We start from the raw sequence: 16,237 nt of genomic DNA on the forward strand, positions 1-16,237 counted from the left end.
TACTTTTAACAAAGCCAACTGGTATAAACAGGCCTTTGATGAGCTTCCTCAATTACCCCAAAGCAGATGTAGAAACTGAAGTCTTTATCAGCTGCATTTTATATACAGAGAGAACTAGCCTGAGAAGTGGTTCTCACCGCTGGAACTGTAAACATTTTTTTGGCTTTTCTTAAATTTTACTAGATTCTTTGCAACCTAACGGGGTCCCAGTCTCACGCCCACAGACACTGATTTACTTAGTTGCTTGCAAGAACTTCCCAGCAGGGTTTCCTTTTTCATTTTGTATTTTTTTGTTTTTAGTTGTTAAACCTCCACAGGGGATTGTAACGTGCTCCTGATTCACTGGTATAAATTCGGGGGAGGACAAGGAACCTAAAAACATACTCAAAATCCATGTAAGTCTTAAAATATAAAACGTGGGTAATCCGAGTGTGATATTTGTGAATTTGCTAGGTACAAAAGTGCTGGCAAGTGACTGTGGAGGAGAACGGATAGAAAATGAATTTTCCTTCAGCGAGAGATGATGGTGTTGGCCTTTGTAGTTCAGAACCTCTTAGTCCTGTTAATAAAGCCACAACCATGAGGACCACCAAGTATGGTGAGGGTCCCCAGGGTCCCGGGTGAGCGGACGGTGGGCCGCAGCCCTGGGCCTCCCCCCAGCCCTGACGTGGCCGCCATTTTGAAACCCTGACAGACGCCAACATGTCCTAAATGCAGCCCCACTGTGAGACCCGAGTCACGAGGCTGCCCACATCTCCCTCGTCCAAATTTAGGGCACTGTTAAGGACAAACAGGAATTTAAAATAAGACGCTTAATTCTGTTGAAAGTAAGGCAAGGGATTTTCCTTTAGGTCTGAGAAAACTTGTATTTTCTCACACTCTTTGAAATGTATTTTTAAGAAACTAAATAAGCCTTAGTCAGGTTTGCGCTCTCAGGGCCCTGGGAGCCATGCCTTTGGCCTGTAACTGTCAGGCCAGGGCACCCCATCCTCCAGTTTCTGGGGAGAGTAGGAGCCACACTTCAGTGCCCCAAACTGCTCAAGTCTTCCTGTCACACAGACATGCTTGCCCCTTTCACCCTTCAGAAAGTCAATTAGCTAACGGAGGTGGTCGCCCCAGTCACCAGGGAAATTTAGCAAGAGCCGCATGTGACCAACGCTGCTGTGCCGTTCTCGGAGGACCACTTACTGTTTATCTGAGAACATGTATACAGTGACTGTACCTGCCTGGCCGCACAAAAGGGTCTTTGTGCGACCTCTGTTTTTGCGACCTTAGCCAAATGCCTGTGATGGAGCAGCGCGTCCTAATTTAACCCTCAGTCAAGAGTGTTTTCTTTCTCTACTACCTTTTTGGAGAAGACGTCTGAATTCAGAGTTTTTTCAAACTATTTCCCCAACAGCACCTTCGTTCTTTAAAGTGATGGTCTTTTTAACTTGCACCTTTCCTATCCAGGGTGAGAAGTACTGAAGGTACAGGTGTTTTTGTCAAACTTGCTCCCTTCCACGACAGGTGGAACACAGAAGTGAGAGGAATTCCAAATAGCGATGATGTCACTAGAAGCTGAGGCTGATTGGAGCTGCTGTCTGTAATTGAGTAATTACTTCAAGCCAGTCTGTCATGTTCAGTGAGAAATAATGGTTCATGATTCCCACTTCTTGAAGAAAAAAGAAAAAGAGAGTTTTTTTTAAGTTTTATATCCACATTGTTAGGAATTAAAAATGTTAATAGCCCAATGTGTTCACCTTTCCCTTTGTGACATCTTTCATTACTTTTCAATTAAAAGAAATTTACCAAAATAATACATGTACAGTTATTTTTTTAAAAAGGCCAGGAATTCTAAATAGTTGTAATGAAAAACAGCAGTTGTTTGCTTTATCCTTCACTGTCTCCGTAACTGTATCAGTATTTACAGAGCCACGTACGAAGGTAAGAACCTACTGCAGAAGTGTTACCTCACACAACGACTGGAGCCCGCTCAACAGCCTGTGTAAGGCTCCTGCTTCTGTGTCCGGGCTGGGCTCTAACATCACCAGGGCAGGCAGCCTGGAGGAAGATGGGCGTGGAAGGAGAGCAAGGACAAATTGGAGCTTGCATTCGTCTCTCAGCCCCTCGGCGACGGGGCTGGGAACACGGTCTGCGGGCCACATCAGCACAGACCTTCCATTATAGGGTGAGAGACACAGATGTACACTGTGAGTAAGAGGAGCCACTGGTGTTTGCTAAGGAGGCAAATGAAAATTCAATCTTAATTCTAAAAGATACTACACAAGTATCCACCAATTTATAAACAAATGGTCAGTTTATTCACTGGTTTAAAAATATTTCATTTAATAAATATCTTACTTTGTATTCATTTTATTGATCAGTCATTCTTTGAGTATCCTAATATCTATTACATATTGATGACAAATCTGTCAACCAAATCACGAGTACTACAACACTAGTGTCTTCTACTTACACCATTTTGGGGTGGAAAACCCTTATTTACATGAAACAAATGAATGAGACAAATTCAAAGTAAATATATTGGGAAAAATACATTTTAATCCACAACTCTGAATACTAGCATTTAGTTATTTACAATGGTATTTACAATCAATTTTACAACAACTTTTGTGAAAAGAGATTATAACATACAGCTATGTATCTACAATATACAAATCATAACTTTCTTCCAACTAATAAACCATAACTGTGTATAAAAATGGTAACAGTTAAAACTGCTACAATTCAAAATCACTGTAATTAAATTAGATTCTGGTAAATTTTCCTGGGGTTGGGAAATAATGGTCAGCTCAGAAGAGGAGAGGAGGCAAGTACATGTAAGCCCCACTTTCTCCCACTTTGAAGCTGTTGCTCCCTGACGCAGCTGACCTGCCCTTGAAGTAAAACCTGTCCCTGAATCCTGACTAGAATTCCTGTGCCTGACCTTCTAAATCTCAAACACTGTTTTAGGCCTGTTATGATGAATCCACAGCAGATGGCTTTAACTTTGGGGTGGACTTGTTTTCAGATACCAATGCTCAGTCGCTCAGTCGCGTCTGACTCTTTGCAACGTGTCTGACTCTTTGTAACGTGTCCAACTCTTTGTGACCACATGGACTGCAGCACGCCAGACCTCCCTGCTGCTGCTGCTAAGTCACTTCAGTTGTGTCCGACTCTGTGCGACTGCAGACGGCAGCCCACCAAGCTCTCCCGTCCTGGGATTTTCTAGGCAGGAGTACTAGAGTAGGGTGCCATTGCCTTCTCCGCCAGACCTCCCTGTCCACCACCAAATCCCAGAGTTTACTCAAACTCATGTCCATTGAGTCGGTGATGCCATCCAACCATCTCATCCTCTGGAATCCCACTGTCTTCCCACCTTCAATCTTTCCCAGCATCAGGCTCTTTTCAAATGAGTCAGTTCTTTGCATCAAGTGGCCAAAGTATTGGAGTTTCAGCTTCAGCAATCAGTCCTTCCAATGAATACCCAGGACTGATCTCCTTTAGGACGGACTGGTTGGATCTCCCTGCAGTCCAAGGGACTCTCAAGAGTCTTCTCCAACACCACAGTTCAAAAGCATCAATTCTTCTGCGCTCAGCTTTCTTTATAGTCCAACTCTCACATCCATACATGACCACTGGAAAAACCATAGCTTTGACTAGATGGACCTTTGTTGGCAAAATAATGTCTATATTTTTTAATATGCTGTCTAGGTTGCTCATAACTTTTATTCCAAGGAGCAAGTGTCTTTTAATTTCATGGCTGAGTCACCATCTGCAGTGATTTTGGAGCCCCCCAAAATAAAATCTGTCACTGTTTTTATTGGTTCCCCATCTATTTCCCATGAAGTGATAGGACCGGATACCATGATCTTAGTTTTCTGAATGTTGAGCTTTAAGCCAACTTTTTCACTCTCCTCTTTCATCAAGAGGCTCTTTAGCTCTTCTTCACTTTCTGCCATAAGGGTGGTGGCATCTGCATATCTGAGGATATTGATATTTCTCCAGGAAATCTTGATTCCAGCTTGTGCTTCTTCCAGCCCAGCGTTTCTCATGATGTACTCTGCATATAAATTAAATAAGCAGGGTGACAATAGACAGCCTTGACGTACTCCTTTTCCTATTTGGAACCAGTCTGTTGTTTCATGTCCAGTTCTAACTGTTGCTTCCTGACCTGCATATAGGTTTCTCAAGAGGCAGGTCAGGTGGTCTGGTATTTCCATCTCTAGAAGAATTTTCCAGTTTGTTGTGATCCACACAGTCAAAGGCCTTGGCAGAGTCAATACAGCGTAAGTAGATGTTTTTCTGGAACTCTCTTGCTTTTTTGATGATCCAGCAGATGTTGGTAATTTGATCTCTGGTTCCTCTACCTTTTCTGAAACCAGCTTGAACATGTGGAAGTTCACGGTTCATGTACTGTTGAAGCTAGGCTTGGAGAATTTTGAGCATTACTTTGCTAGTATGTGAGATGAGTGCAATTGCACGGTAGTTTGAGTATTCTTTGGCATTTCCTTTTATTGGGTTTGGAATGAAAACTGACCTTTTCCAGCCCTGTGGCCACTGCTGAGTTTTCCAAATTTACTGATCATGGTCGAGGGTTCTGACAAAACGTGGTCCACTGGAGAAGGGAATGGCAAACCACTTCAGTATTCTTGCCTTGAAAACCTCACGAACAGTATGAAAAGGCAAAAAGATAGGACACTGAAAGATGAACTCCCTGGGTTGGTTGGTGCCCAATATGCTACTGGAGATCAGTGGAGAAATAACTCCAGAAAGAATGAAGAGATGGAGCCAAAGCAAAAACACCACCCAGCTGTGGATATGACTGGTGACAGAAGTAAGGTCCAATGCTGTAAATAGCAATACTGCATAGGAACCTGGAATGTTAGGTCCATGAATCAAAGCAAATTGGAAGTGGTCAAACAGGGATGGCAAGAGTGAACATCGAAATTTTAGGAATGTCAGCAAACTAAAATGGACTGGAAATGGTGAATTTAACTCAGATGATCATTATGTCTACTACTGTGGGCAAGAATCCCTTAGAAGAAATGGAGTAGCCATCATGGTCAACAAGAGTCTGAAATGCAGTACTTGGATGCAATCTCAAAAATGACAGAATGATCTCTGTTCGTTTCCAAAGCAAACCATTCAATATTACAGTAATCCAAGTCTATGCCCCAACCAATAATGCTGAAGAAGCTGAAGTTGAAGAGTTCTATGAAGACCTACAAGACCTTCTAGAACTAACACCCAAAAGACATCCTTTTCATTATAGGAGACTGGAATGCAAAAGCAGGAAGTCAAGAAATACCTGGAGTTAATGGGCAAATTTGGCCTTGAAGTACAGAATGAAGCAGGGCAAAGGCTAACAGAGTTTTGCCAAGAGAACGCACTGGTCATAGCAAACAGCCTCTTCCAACAACACAAAAGAAGACTCTACACATGGACATCACCAGATGGTCAATACTGAAAAATCAGACTGATTATGTTCTTTGCAGCCAAAGATGGAGCAGCTCTATACAGTCAGCAAAAACAAGACCAGGAGCTGCTCAGATCATGAACTCCTTAATACCAAATTCAGATTTAAATTGAAGAAACTAGGGAAAACTGCTAGACTATTCAGGTATGACGTAAATCAAACACCTTACAACTATATAGTGAAAGTGACAAATAGATTCAAGGGATTAGATCTGATAGAGTGCCTGAAGAACTATGGACAGAGGTTCGTGACATTGTACATGAGAAAGGGATCAAGACCATCCTCAAGAAAAAGAAATGCAAAATAAAAAAAATTAAAAAAAAAAAGAAATGCAAAAAGGCATAATGGCTGTCTGAGGAGGCCTTACAAACAGCTATGAAAAGAAGAGAAGTGAAAGGCAAAGGAGAAAAGGAAAGATAAACCCATTTGAATGCAGAGTTCCAAAGAATAGCAAGGAGAGATAAGAAAGCCTTCCTCAGTGATCAATGCAAAGAAATAGAGGAAAACAATAGAATGGGAAAGACTAGAGATCTCTTCAAGAAAATAAGAGATACCAAGGGAAATTTTCATGCAAAGATGGGCACAATAAAGGACAGAAATGGTATGGACCAAACAGAAGCAGAAGATATCAAGAAGAGGTGGCAAGAATACACAGAAGAGCTATACAAAAAAGATCTTCACGACTCAGATAATTATGATGGTGTTCTCACTCACCTAGAGCCAGACATCCTGGAATGTGAAGTCAAATGAGCCTTAGGAAACATCACTATGAACAAAGCTAGTGGAGGTGATGGGATTCCAGTTGAGCTATTTCAAATCCTAAAAGATATCAATGCTAATGACCTGTTAATCATTTTTATGGCTGCCCAATGTTAGTCCTAGGTGCGGTCAAGAAACTACTGCTCTGGGGTGCCTACACAGTGTGTTCAGTGAAGCTAACTGTCCACAATATAAGGCTAACATTTTGATGAAGCCTCATTCCGACTGAGAAGGTAGGTCAGAGCAGTGAAGAGCAGCTCTATTAAAATCAACCAAATGATTCTGAATTTCTCCCTACTACAGAAGAATTAGAGGAAAGTTTTTAAATGCCTGGGCTAATAAAAATCATCCACCAGTCACTTTCCTTAATAAAGCAGTCAACAGTTTGTTAATATATTTTCTAGATAATAAAATAAAGCTTTTTAAAGAGATACTGTGAGAGATATTGTGGATCACAGCTATATTTTACTTGATTTAGCCCTTGGTTAGAAATTTATATCTAAATTAATATTTTATTCTTATAGAAAAATACAATCCATTTTATGAGTTTCTAGATATAAATTAAGGAGAAAAATAGACACTACCTGTTCCTAATAGTCTCCCTGGAAATGACAGTATTTGCCTGGGAGGATATACACACTTAATGTGTATGTAATACTTCATTTCAAAATATATTTAATTCTTTTCTACCTAATTTTCTAAGTGACTAGTAATAAACAAGCTAGTGATTACTTTAGTCATTTTTCCATCCAAGAATTTCATTAAAGAAACATGTGGCATGTCTTACAGTGGTACAGATACAAGGGAACTGGAAATCCAGGTTTACTTTTTAAACTATAAATGGTTGGCAACTGTTTCCTTTATAGTTATTGCAGGAGTAGGTCCAACATGAGTCCATATATAGCCCTTCTCTGGTCTGGTGGGAACTGTGGGAAATGGTGATGAACGTGACTTGAAATATTCAGAAGGTGCATGACAGACAAATTCCAAGTATTCCATCTTCCTTGGAAGATCCTCCTCTGGTCCTGGAAGGGAGCCACCATTTACATTTTTGAAGATATGTATCATTTTCATAAAAATTAAAATTCCTAAACACTACGAGAAACTGGTCTGGTGCTAACCTGACATTAGTCCTTGAAATATATATTATTTTGAAGTTACTGCCTATCATTTTTTTCTGCTTTTAACTGCTTAAGGAAGATAGCATTCTCTCCAAAATATAACTCAATATAGAAAGGATTCTAAAAGTGATATTTAGCCTTATATAATGTCTACTATATGTCTGCTGCTGCTGCTAAGTCACCTGAGTCGTGTCCGACTCTGTGCGACCCCATAGACGGCAGGCCACCAGGCTCCCCTGTCCCTGGGATTCTCCAGGCAAGAATACTGGAGTGGATTGCCATTTCCTTCTCCAATGCATGAAAGTGAAAAGTGAAAGTGAAGTCGCTCAGTCATGTCAGACTCTCAGTGACCCCATGGGCTGTAGCTCACCAGGTTCTTCCATCCATGGGATTTTCCAGGCAGGAGTACTGGAGTGGGGTGCCATTTCCTTCTCTGCTACTATACGTCAACACTGATCTAAATACTTGACAGATACATCAATGCTTTGAATCCTCACAGCAACCCTCTGAGTTTGGTACTATGATTATTCCCATTTTACATGAGGGAAAGAGAGATGGAGGAAACTACCTGAGATCACACAGCTAGTAAGTGGCGGTCCTATGAACCCAGACAGTCTAGTTCCAGAGTCTGGGCTCTGAAACTTTATGATATATGGTCTCCTTCAGAACATTAGGAAGAGGAGGTGAGAGAGAAGCCCAAGAGGTGGTTCAGGCACACTGCTGCCTCTGCTGACAATCGGATCTGATGGGACAGGTATATAAAAGTTCATTCTTCTATGTACTTACAAGCAGAAGACTTGGCCATGTGTCAAAACTTGACACGCAGGTGAGAATAACAGTGATACTTTATTTGTCCTTCCATTCTCTCGGAAAAATACCTTTTGTGTTTTTTCTTAGAATGAAAAAGTAATGTATGCTCATTGCAGAAAGGCTGAAAAGTTTGGGGGTAATTTTAAAACTCTAAACACTTGCAAAATTCTATTTATCAACAACTTCTTCTTGTGAGTCTATATCAAGAATCAATTCTTTGGTCAGCCTTGAAATCAATGAGTACAGTGGCTGCCATTTCAACCACCACCAACAATATAACAGGTTACAAATGATCCAGGATGACGTGTGTGATACGTAGAGGAACACATGTTGAGAATGTGTAAGATGTTGAAACATAACCATGACAGTTCCTCTACAAATTATTTTTAAGTAACTTTTTGTATGTTACCTAAATAATATAGTTCTTGAGCAATAAATTCTTTTAATAGAGTTTAACCCTGGGTCACCCAGAAAAATCTTATCCACACAGCTTTTTAGTAGGTGGATGCTGCCCCATAACTCAAAATAATTGATAGCCTCAAACCCCAGCTTTATAAAATTTCATATTTTCTGTAAAATTATCTTTTTTGTACTTATGCTTCTTTGTTATGGACTGAATTGTGTGCCCCCAAATTCATATGCTGAATCCTAATCCCTAATGTGGTAACATGTGGAGAGAGGGCATTTAGAGAGGTAATTAAGGGTAAATGAAGTTGTAAGGATGCAGCGCTCATCCTATAGAATTGGTGACCTTATAAGAAGAGGAAGAGATGCTAGGAGTGCACGCACACAGAGGAAAGCTCATGTGAGGACACAACCAAAAAAGTGGCTGTCCACAAGCCAGGAAGAGAGCTCGCACCAGAAACCGACCCTGACAGCACCTCGATCCTGGACTTGCAGCCTCCAGAACTGTGAGACAGAAAAATTCTGTTGTTTAGCCCATTCAGTTTATTGTATTTTGTCCTGGCGGCCCGAGCAGATGAATACAGTTTCCAGTAATAACGGAAAATAAACAGGTTCAAGAACCTGTCTGTCCCTGTCTAACTCACCCACGATGTAGGACGCAGGGTCGAACTGGTCCCTGGGGCTAGCGAGGGTGGGGATGAGCCACGTCAGCGCTGCACTCTTCTCACAGTACTGGTCCTGGACAAAACCTCTGATCTGAGCATAGTAGGGTTTTCCATCTTGTTCATCAATTACAGAAACAACATCTCCAATCTGGTAATAGACTCCCTGGGAGAAACAGAAGATAAGCCTATATTTAAAAAACAGAACACCACTACAGGTGCAAACTGAAACTTCCTTAGTATGAAAAGTTTCCAAGCGGTCAACAGAAGGTCTCTGAGATGGTCTGATGCGTTGACATTTACACGGTTGTGATTGATGCCAATTCCAAAGCTGTTTCTTTTTTCTGTCTTTGGCTGTGCTGGGGTTTGGCTGCTGTGCACTCCTCACTGGGCCTGTGGGCTTTCTCCAGCTGTGGTGCACAGGCTCTCTTGTTGCAGCCAAAGGGCTTCTTATGGTGGTGTGTGGCCTCAGCAGTTGCAGCACATGGGCTCTCTAACTGTGGCTCACTGGCTTAGCTGCCCCTAGGCGTATGGGGTCTTATTTCCCTGATCAGGGATCAAACCCGAGTCCCTTGCACTGGAAGGCAGATTCTCCATCAATGAACCACCAGGGAAGTCCCTAAAGTTGTTTCAATTTTGAATGAAAAAAACTTCACATACACATGATGACTTGCAGCTGGAGAAAACATATGTTTACAAAAATAATTTTATATCACAATAGTACAATCCCTACTTTTTTTGCCAGAACCACTGCACTGGACAAAGTTAAGTGACTTGCTAAAAGCTCCCTAAGGCGGCACTGCAGCCGAGGCGCCTACACCAGCTCAGGAGTCTACCTCTGTACAGTCCTGAAAAGCAGTGCTTTTATCAAGACAACTTCACCTCTCCCCCTCACCATGGGCTTCCAGGAGCAGCCAGTCCCCACTACTGCCCTTCTCCTCTCACTTCTTGAAGGCATTTTTGAACCTCTGTGCCCACTCCCATCTCTGTGTCAGGCTCCATCCTCTATTTGTCCAAATCTCTCCTCTCCCTCCTTAGCTGTCAGTGTTGTCAGGTTGACTAGGATGGCTCGTTGCCCTGGCTCCACACCACACATTTGGATTTTAAAAACAATTCCCATAATCTACATTAAAAAATACTTAAGATCCTCATATAGTATTTCCACAGGCAACTTCCTCTCCCCACTCAGCTCTGGATGTTACGTAATAGCCATGTATGACGGAAAAGAGCTTAGAAAGGAACAAAAAACACAGTCGCACCTTATAGAGAGTAGCGAAGACCTTTAGACTAACCCAATATTTTAGTACCACATTATGCCTTCCAGGCAGAGAAGGCAATGGCACCCCACTCCAGTACTCTTGCCTGGAAAATCCCATGGATGGAGGAGCCTGGTAGGCTGCAGTCCATGGGGTTGCTAAGAGTAGGACACAACTGAGCGACTTCACTTTCACTTTTCATTTTCATGCATTGGAGAAGGAAATGGCAACCCACTCCAGTGTTCTTGCCTGGAGAATCCCAAGGACAGAGGAGCCTGGTGGGCTGCCGTCTATGGGGTCGCACAGAGTCGGACACGACTGAAGTGACTTAGCAGTAGCAGTATGCTTTCCAGGTGGCTCAGGGGTAAAGAATCCACCTGCATTGCCAGAGATGGAGGTTCAGTCCCGGGGTGGGACGACCCAGTAGAGGAGCAAATAGCAAACCACTCCAGTACTCTTGCCTCGGAAATCTCATGGGGAGAGCGTGGCAGGTTACAGTCGTCACAATAGAGTTGGATAAGTGACTAAACAACAACAAAAATACAATACATTCAAATCTTCCTTCAATAACTATGATGCTCACCTTGTAGAAGATTGATTCTGCAGTGATTATGGTGGAAACGGACTCAGGAGCTTTGATGGGCTATGAAAAAACAGAAGTAAAAATATTAGCACATTCATTGTATGTGTGTGGGTGTGTGTGTAGTGTGTATGTGTATGTGTGTGTGGTATGTATAGGCATTTTTCCAGCCACATATGAGTTCTGTAATCTGAGAAATACTAAAGTTGTTTGGTGACAAGAACTGCAGTGTTAAAAAAAATAAAAATCTTCTGAACATTGCAACAAAGCATGGTCTGAATATTTCTGCTGTTATTTCCGTTACCTTTAGCTTAAAAATTGCTGAGAATCAAAGGACAAGCTCCTGATTATGTGGCTGAGACCTAACAGAACCCTTCTCAGAGCTTTATTGCATGTAACAATCTAGTTTTAAAAAGTATCTGTGGCTTTAATGGCCTGAGCATGACAGAGGTGGAAATAACAAACAAGTCTCTTCAAAGACATTTTCCATCTCAACTTAACTATAGCTATGATAATATCATCAGAACTAGTTTTCTAACAAGTCTGAACCAAGGCCAAAGGAGGCTTTCTTGGGAGTTGCTAGTAATTTGCCACCAATCATCATTGAAATTCCTTCTTAAGCTGTAATACACACTTTTATGCCACAACACAGTAACTAGGCCTTCCCAAATATGTCTTGATATCATCCTTGAAGAAAGCGGTTGCCAGAGAAATCGATATGAAAATACTTTCAGAAAACATATTCCACCATACATAAGAGGAAAACTATAATCAAGTATTCACATATTTTGTCTAGTCAATAATCACATTTTAGAAAACAAATTTATTAAAATCCTAATAAATTAGAAGCAACAATGGCACCCCACTCCAGTACTCTTGCCTGGAAAATCCCATGAACGGAGGAGCCTGGAAGGCTGCAGTCCATGGGGTCGCTGAGGGTCAGACACGACTGAGCGACTTCACTTTCACCTTTCACTTTCATGCATTGGAGAAGGAAATGGCAACCCACTCCAGTGTTCTTGCCTGGAGAATCCCAGGGATGGGGGAGCCTGGTGGGCTGCCATCTATGGGGGCTGCACAGAGTCGGACACGACTGAAGCGACTTAGCAGCAGCAGCAAGGTCATATAAAAACACTTTTGGATATTGTCAAAATTACAGATCTTGGTGTCCTGGGTTCCCCCTCACCTTTGCTTAAATACTGGAGGGGTTTACATGACTTTCATTTTCAATCTGCATAGGAGTTGGACACGACTGAAGCGACTTAGCACTCTCAAGAAAAAGAATCCACAATCTGCACAAGGATATAACGCAAGACCTCTCTGAGGTTTTTAAATGAATACACCCAGCTTCAGAAAATGCCTTTACTGGTGAGTGAAGCATTTCTGGTCTGAAAGCAGAGAACCATATTGAGGTTTAAAAAAAAAACAAAAACAGTATCGAATGCTTTACCCAGTGTGTTTGACCACTGTCCCTTGTATTTACAAAATCAAAAGCTTTCAGTTACCCCAGCACAAACTTTTCAACGATCTACTTTCTTATAAAAGAAGAGATAAAGAAGATTTAGTAACACTTTTGATTCATATTCATCAAGTTGATCACTGTAAATCAGTAAGAAACATTTTTTGGGGGCCATATAACAAGCAAATACGGAACTGAATGAATTCCAGTGTTATTATTTACTTAAAGCTTTATGGAAAAGAAAAAAAATGCCATGCCCACACCAAGAACTGTAACTCCATCTCATCTTTTGCATAGAGAACCCAATAAAATGTGCTCAAGATTTAGGTTTCTTTTAGAATCATGTTTTATGTTCCCCAGGGGGGATAAAAAACTAAAACAAGGAAAAGAGGATATCGTTAACTTTATAAAACAGTAAGGCTCCTAAAAGAGCTCCTTCCCTTTCTGAAAGCCTGGATCAGTCCCCAGAAGGCTACAGAAGAGCTGCCAAGCGCAGAGTCCAAGTTCAGTGGTGAGAGATGAAGGCGGTGGTTGGTCACACTACACACAATGCCACAATTACAGTACAAGACACTGTCCACAATCATCTTACATTTTTTAATTTAAAAATATGTCTTCTCCCTTTCCCTTTAGTGGAAACTTTCTTTTCAGCAGCTGGAGCAGATTTGTATTTAGTGTTTCTGAGCCGAGCGGACCTCCTGTGAATTTCCTGCTTACTCTGTTACATAAACAAAGAACAAAAAAAAGAGAAATAAAAAGTGTAGAAAGGTTGCTGTCCTGATACAACCATCTTACAAGGATCCCAGAGTATGCACTTTAAACGAACATTTACAAATAAATTAAGAGTGCAACTTTTCTTTTCATGCTGGGTAATAATCAAACGAACTGGCTTAATTTAAAAAGGGAGAGCCACAGGCAAACATCTCCAGAGACTCCAAAAAACGTGTTAACTACTTGTAAAAGGGCAAAGGGCAGCAAGAGGAGTCCGTCTACGCCAAGGTAAGACCATTCATCGGTTGCGTTTATAACACAAAATTCCTTAAAAACTCAACTCTCCTAAGCCAGAGAATGGGTGTGGTATGCCACCTCCTGCCGTGTAACACTTATGTTACTACTGAAAATGACCTGATAATCTTAATAACATGACATTATGACAAAGAAAACTTTATTAACAGAGAAAGAGGCCCAGTAGCCGTGACCCTGTAGACATCTCTGTGTAAACGTACGTAAGTACCCTCAGATGTCCGGGTGCTACCAAAAGTATCACAGGGGAGGGATTTCTGAGGGGTTTTTCCTCTTCTTGCTTCTCTAGACTTTAAACTTCTCATGAGAAAAGGGGCTGAGAAGGGGTCAAACCAACGACGACCTTCCTGTCGCGGACGGGAGGGGGCGGCCCGGCCCAGTTTGCCGGGAGGGCGCCGCCCGCCCCGCGCCGCGTCGGCCTCCGCCCGCGGGAGGGGCCGCAGGGGCTCACCTGCTTGCCGCCCCCGCCCCCGTTGCTCTGCGGAGGGGCGGCCGAGGTGCTGGCGAAGGTCGCGGCGCCGAAGCCACCCCCTGTGCCGCCGCCGCCGCCCCCTGTGCCGCCGGCCGCCCCCGGGCAGGAGCCCCCGCCGCCTGCGCCGCCCCGGCCTGTGCAGTGGTGGCAGAGGATCTCCCCCTGCGGGCCCTTCTTCCACATGGAGGACGACGTGGTCTTGCAGACGCTGCAGGTGGGCTTCAGGCCCAGCGGCATGGTGGCCGGCTCGGGCGGCCCCCGCGGGCGCAGCGACACGGGAATGGCGACCGCCGACCTCGGCGGCCCGCGGGCCGGCCCGCCACTCCCACTGACAAAAGAGCGGCGCGGGCGCAGCGCCGAGCTGCCCAAGCCGGGACGGGCCGCGGCCGCCGCCCCCTGGAGGCAGGAAGCCGGTTCCACCCGCTCCACAGCCCGCTCCACGCTCGGCAGCCCGAGGCGCCAAGAGCCGGGGCGGGGCGGGGCGGGGCCTGGGAGGACAGCCCGGCCTCGGCCTTAGGGGGCTTCCGGTGATGGGCGGGGCGGGGCGGGGCCTGGGAGGACAGCCTTGCCTCGTCCTTAGGGGGCTTCCGGTGATGGGCGGGGCGGGGCGGGGCGGGGCCTGGGAGGACACCCTTGCCTCGGCCTTCGGAGGCTTCCGGTGATGGGCGGGGCCGTACACTGGTCGCCCGCCTGACCGGAAGTGCCTTGCCCGGAATTACCGGGACTGCGGGGAGGTTCACGCGCTTTTCGGCCTTTTAGGCCTACGATTGACTTATAAAATACAGGACGCCTAAGTGAATCTAAATTCCAGATAAGCAGCTAGTAACTTACTAAAGCCAGTGTATCCTATGCAATGTTCGTTGTTTATCTGAATTCAAATTTAAGTGGGCAGCCTGTATTTTTAATTTTCCAAGTCCGGCACTCCTACTTAGGACCTCGTTACACTCTTTAAAATTATAATTTACACCCCCATATACGTTTGATTATAAGGGACATTTGAGTATTAGGAGTTGAAACATTTTAAAGCCCTGGAGACCATGCATACGTTCATTGGCACTTGAGTGGCGGTGTCATCTTGAGTCCTATAGCCTCTGAGCATTAGGCCGGGGAGATAGTGCTGGTTTGGCATTGTTGGGAGGCAGATTTGGCCCCGAGAACCTCCAGAAAGGGTCTTGGGAGCTCCCTGGTCCGCACTTGGGAACAGCTGACCTAAGACAAGGGCATCATGAGAGTCCAGCCTTCTCAATTAATGCCGCTGGTCAGTACCAGCCTGGCCAGGGAAACGAGTCTCTACCCAGCCTCTCTCAGTGGAGCGGTGGTTGCCGCCTCTCTTGGTGATCCTGGGTTTCCTAGGCTTGAAGTTCTCTCCCACCTCTTAATGAATATGTTGGTGGAGGGATGTGGGAGAAGAAGAAAGCTTTATTGACTGCCTTATCAAGTTGTGAAACTGCATTTAGGGCTTCTGCCGATTGTGGTTTAAGATATTATCCCTATTTTACTCTTAACTGATGATCAACAGAGGAACTGTGATTTGGCCTAGATGCCCGGGTGGACACTGGTCTTGGAAGCACATCTGGACAGGGCTCTGCTGCAGCCCTGCATCCTGAGTTGCGGCTCTGGTCATCCTGGCTCTGAGTCTAGGGTTCCCCAATAGTGGCCACCTCATGCAAAGGGTTGACTCATTGGAAAAGACCCTGATGCTGGGAGGGGTTGGGGGCAGAAGGAGAAGGGGACAGCAGAGGATGAGATGGCTGGATGGCATCACTGACTCGATGGACGTGAGTTTGAGTGAACTCCAGGAGTTGGTGATAGACAGGGAGGCCTGGCATGCTGTGATTCATGGGGTAGCAAAGAGTCAGACACAACTGAGCGACTGAACTGAACAGTACCACAAAAAATTAACTACATTTCAGACTGTTATTGGGTATAAGAGCAATTGTGAAAGTGGCTGAGAATAGGTACACAGTGTGGTCTCACTATAGAAGACTGTGCTCTGTGAGAGGCATCTAGATATTAAATTCTATGCTTCCTAATATATCTCTGCTGCTAGTACACCTGTGTTCGCACCACCTCCTGTGAGATTACTGCCTCTCATTCACGGAAAACTTTGGCCCCTGACTCACCAGGTTCCTCTCCACCAGAGACACCATCCTGTCTGGGACCCACATCCACATGTATAACCATTCAGTGTCCTCTTTTCTCCATTCCTCCTCATTCCAACATCTCCAT

At 44.0% G+C, this 16,237-nt stretch overlaps 1 protein-coding gene across 2 annotated transcripts; it reads right to left on the reverse strand.

Annotated features, from left to right (window-relative positions):
* Window positions 1-304: 304 nt before the first annotated feature.
* Window positions 305-14,385, reverse strand: GATAD1 (GATA zinc finger domain containing 1). Of its 2 annotated transcripts, none has more exons than XM_027540191.1 (5): window positions 13,988-14,385; window positions 13,106-13,231; window positions 11,058-11,117; window positions 9,201-9,384; window positions 305-1,654 (listed from the first exon to the last, which is right to left on the reverse strand). In XM_027540191.1, the coding sequence occupies exons 1-5, from the start codon at window positions 14,243-14,245 to the stop codon at window positions 1,554-1,556; spliced, it is 729 nt and encodes a 242-aa protein (XP_027395992.1). In that variant the 5' UTR covers window positions 14,246-14,385; the 3' UTR covers window positions 305-1,553. The 2 variants fall into 2 exon arrangements, with proteins under 2 accessions (XP_027395992.1, XP_027395991.1); XM_027540190.1 differs by lacking the exon at window positions 305-1,654 and adding an exon at window positions 6,958-7,245 and having other exon boundaries at window positions 13,988-14,382.
* Between the last annotated feature and the right edge of the window lie 1,852 nt (window positions 14,386-16,237).

The sequence above is a fragment of the Bos indicus x Bos taurus genome, chromosome 4 (assembly GCF_003369695.1).
Source record: "Bos indicus x Bos taurus breed Angus x Brahman F1 hybrid chromosome 4, Bos_hybrid_MaternalHap_v2.0, whole genome shotgun sequence".
Lineage (NCBI taxonomy): Eukaryota > Metazoa > Chordata > Mammalia > Artiodactyla > Bovidae > Bos > Bos indicus x Bos taurus.

Bases quoted from the DNA above. Each gene is read 5' to 3' on its own strand.
- GATAD1 (XM_027540190.1), bottom strand. From the start codon at position 14,245: ATGCCGCTGGGCCTGAAGCCCACCTGCAGCGTCTGCAAGACCACGTCG. The intron at 11,118-13,105 runs GTAAGATGATTG...GTTTTTTCATAG, and splicing joins ATATTTTTAAATTAAAAAAT to CCCATCAAAGCTCCTGAGTC. The intron at 7,246-9,200 runs GTGAGTTAGACA...GCTCCCTTCCAG, and splicing joins CCCTGCGTCCTACATCGTGG to GACCAGAGGAGGATCTTCCA.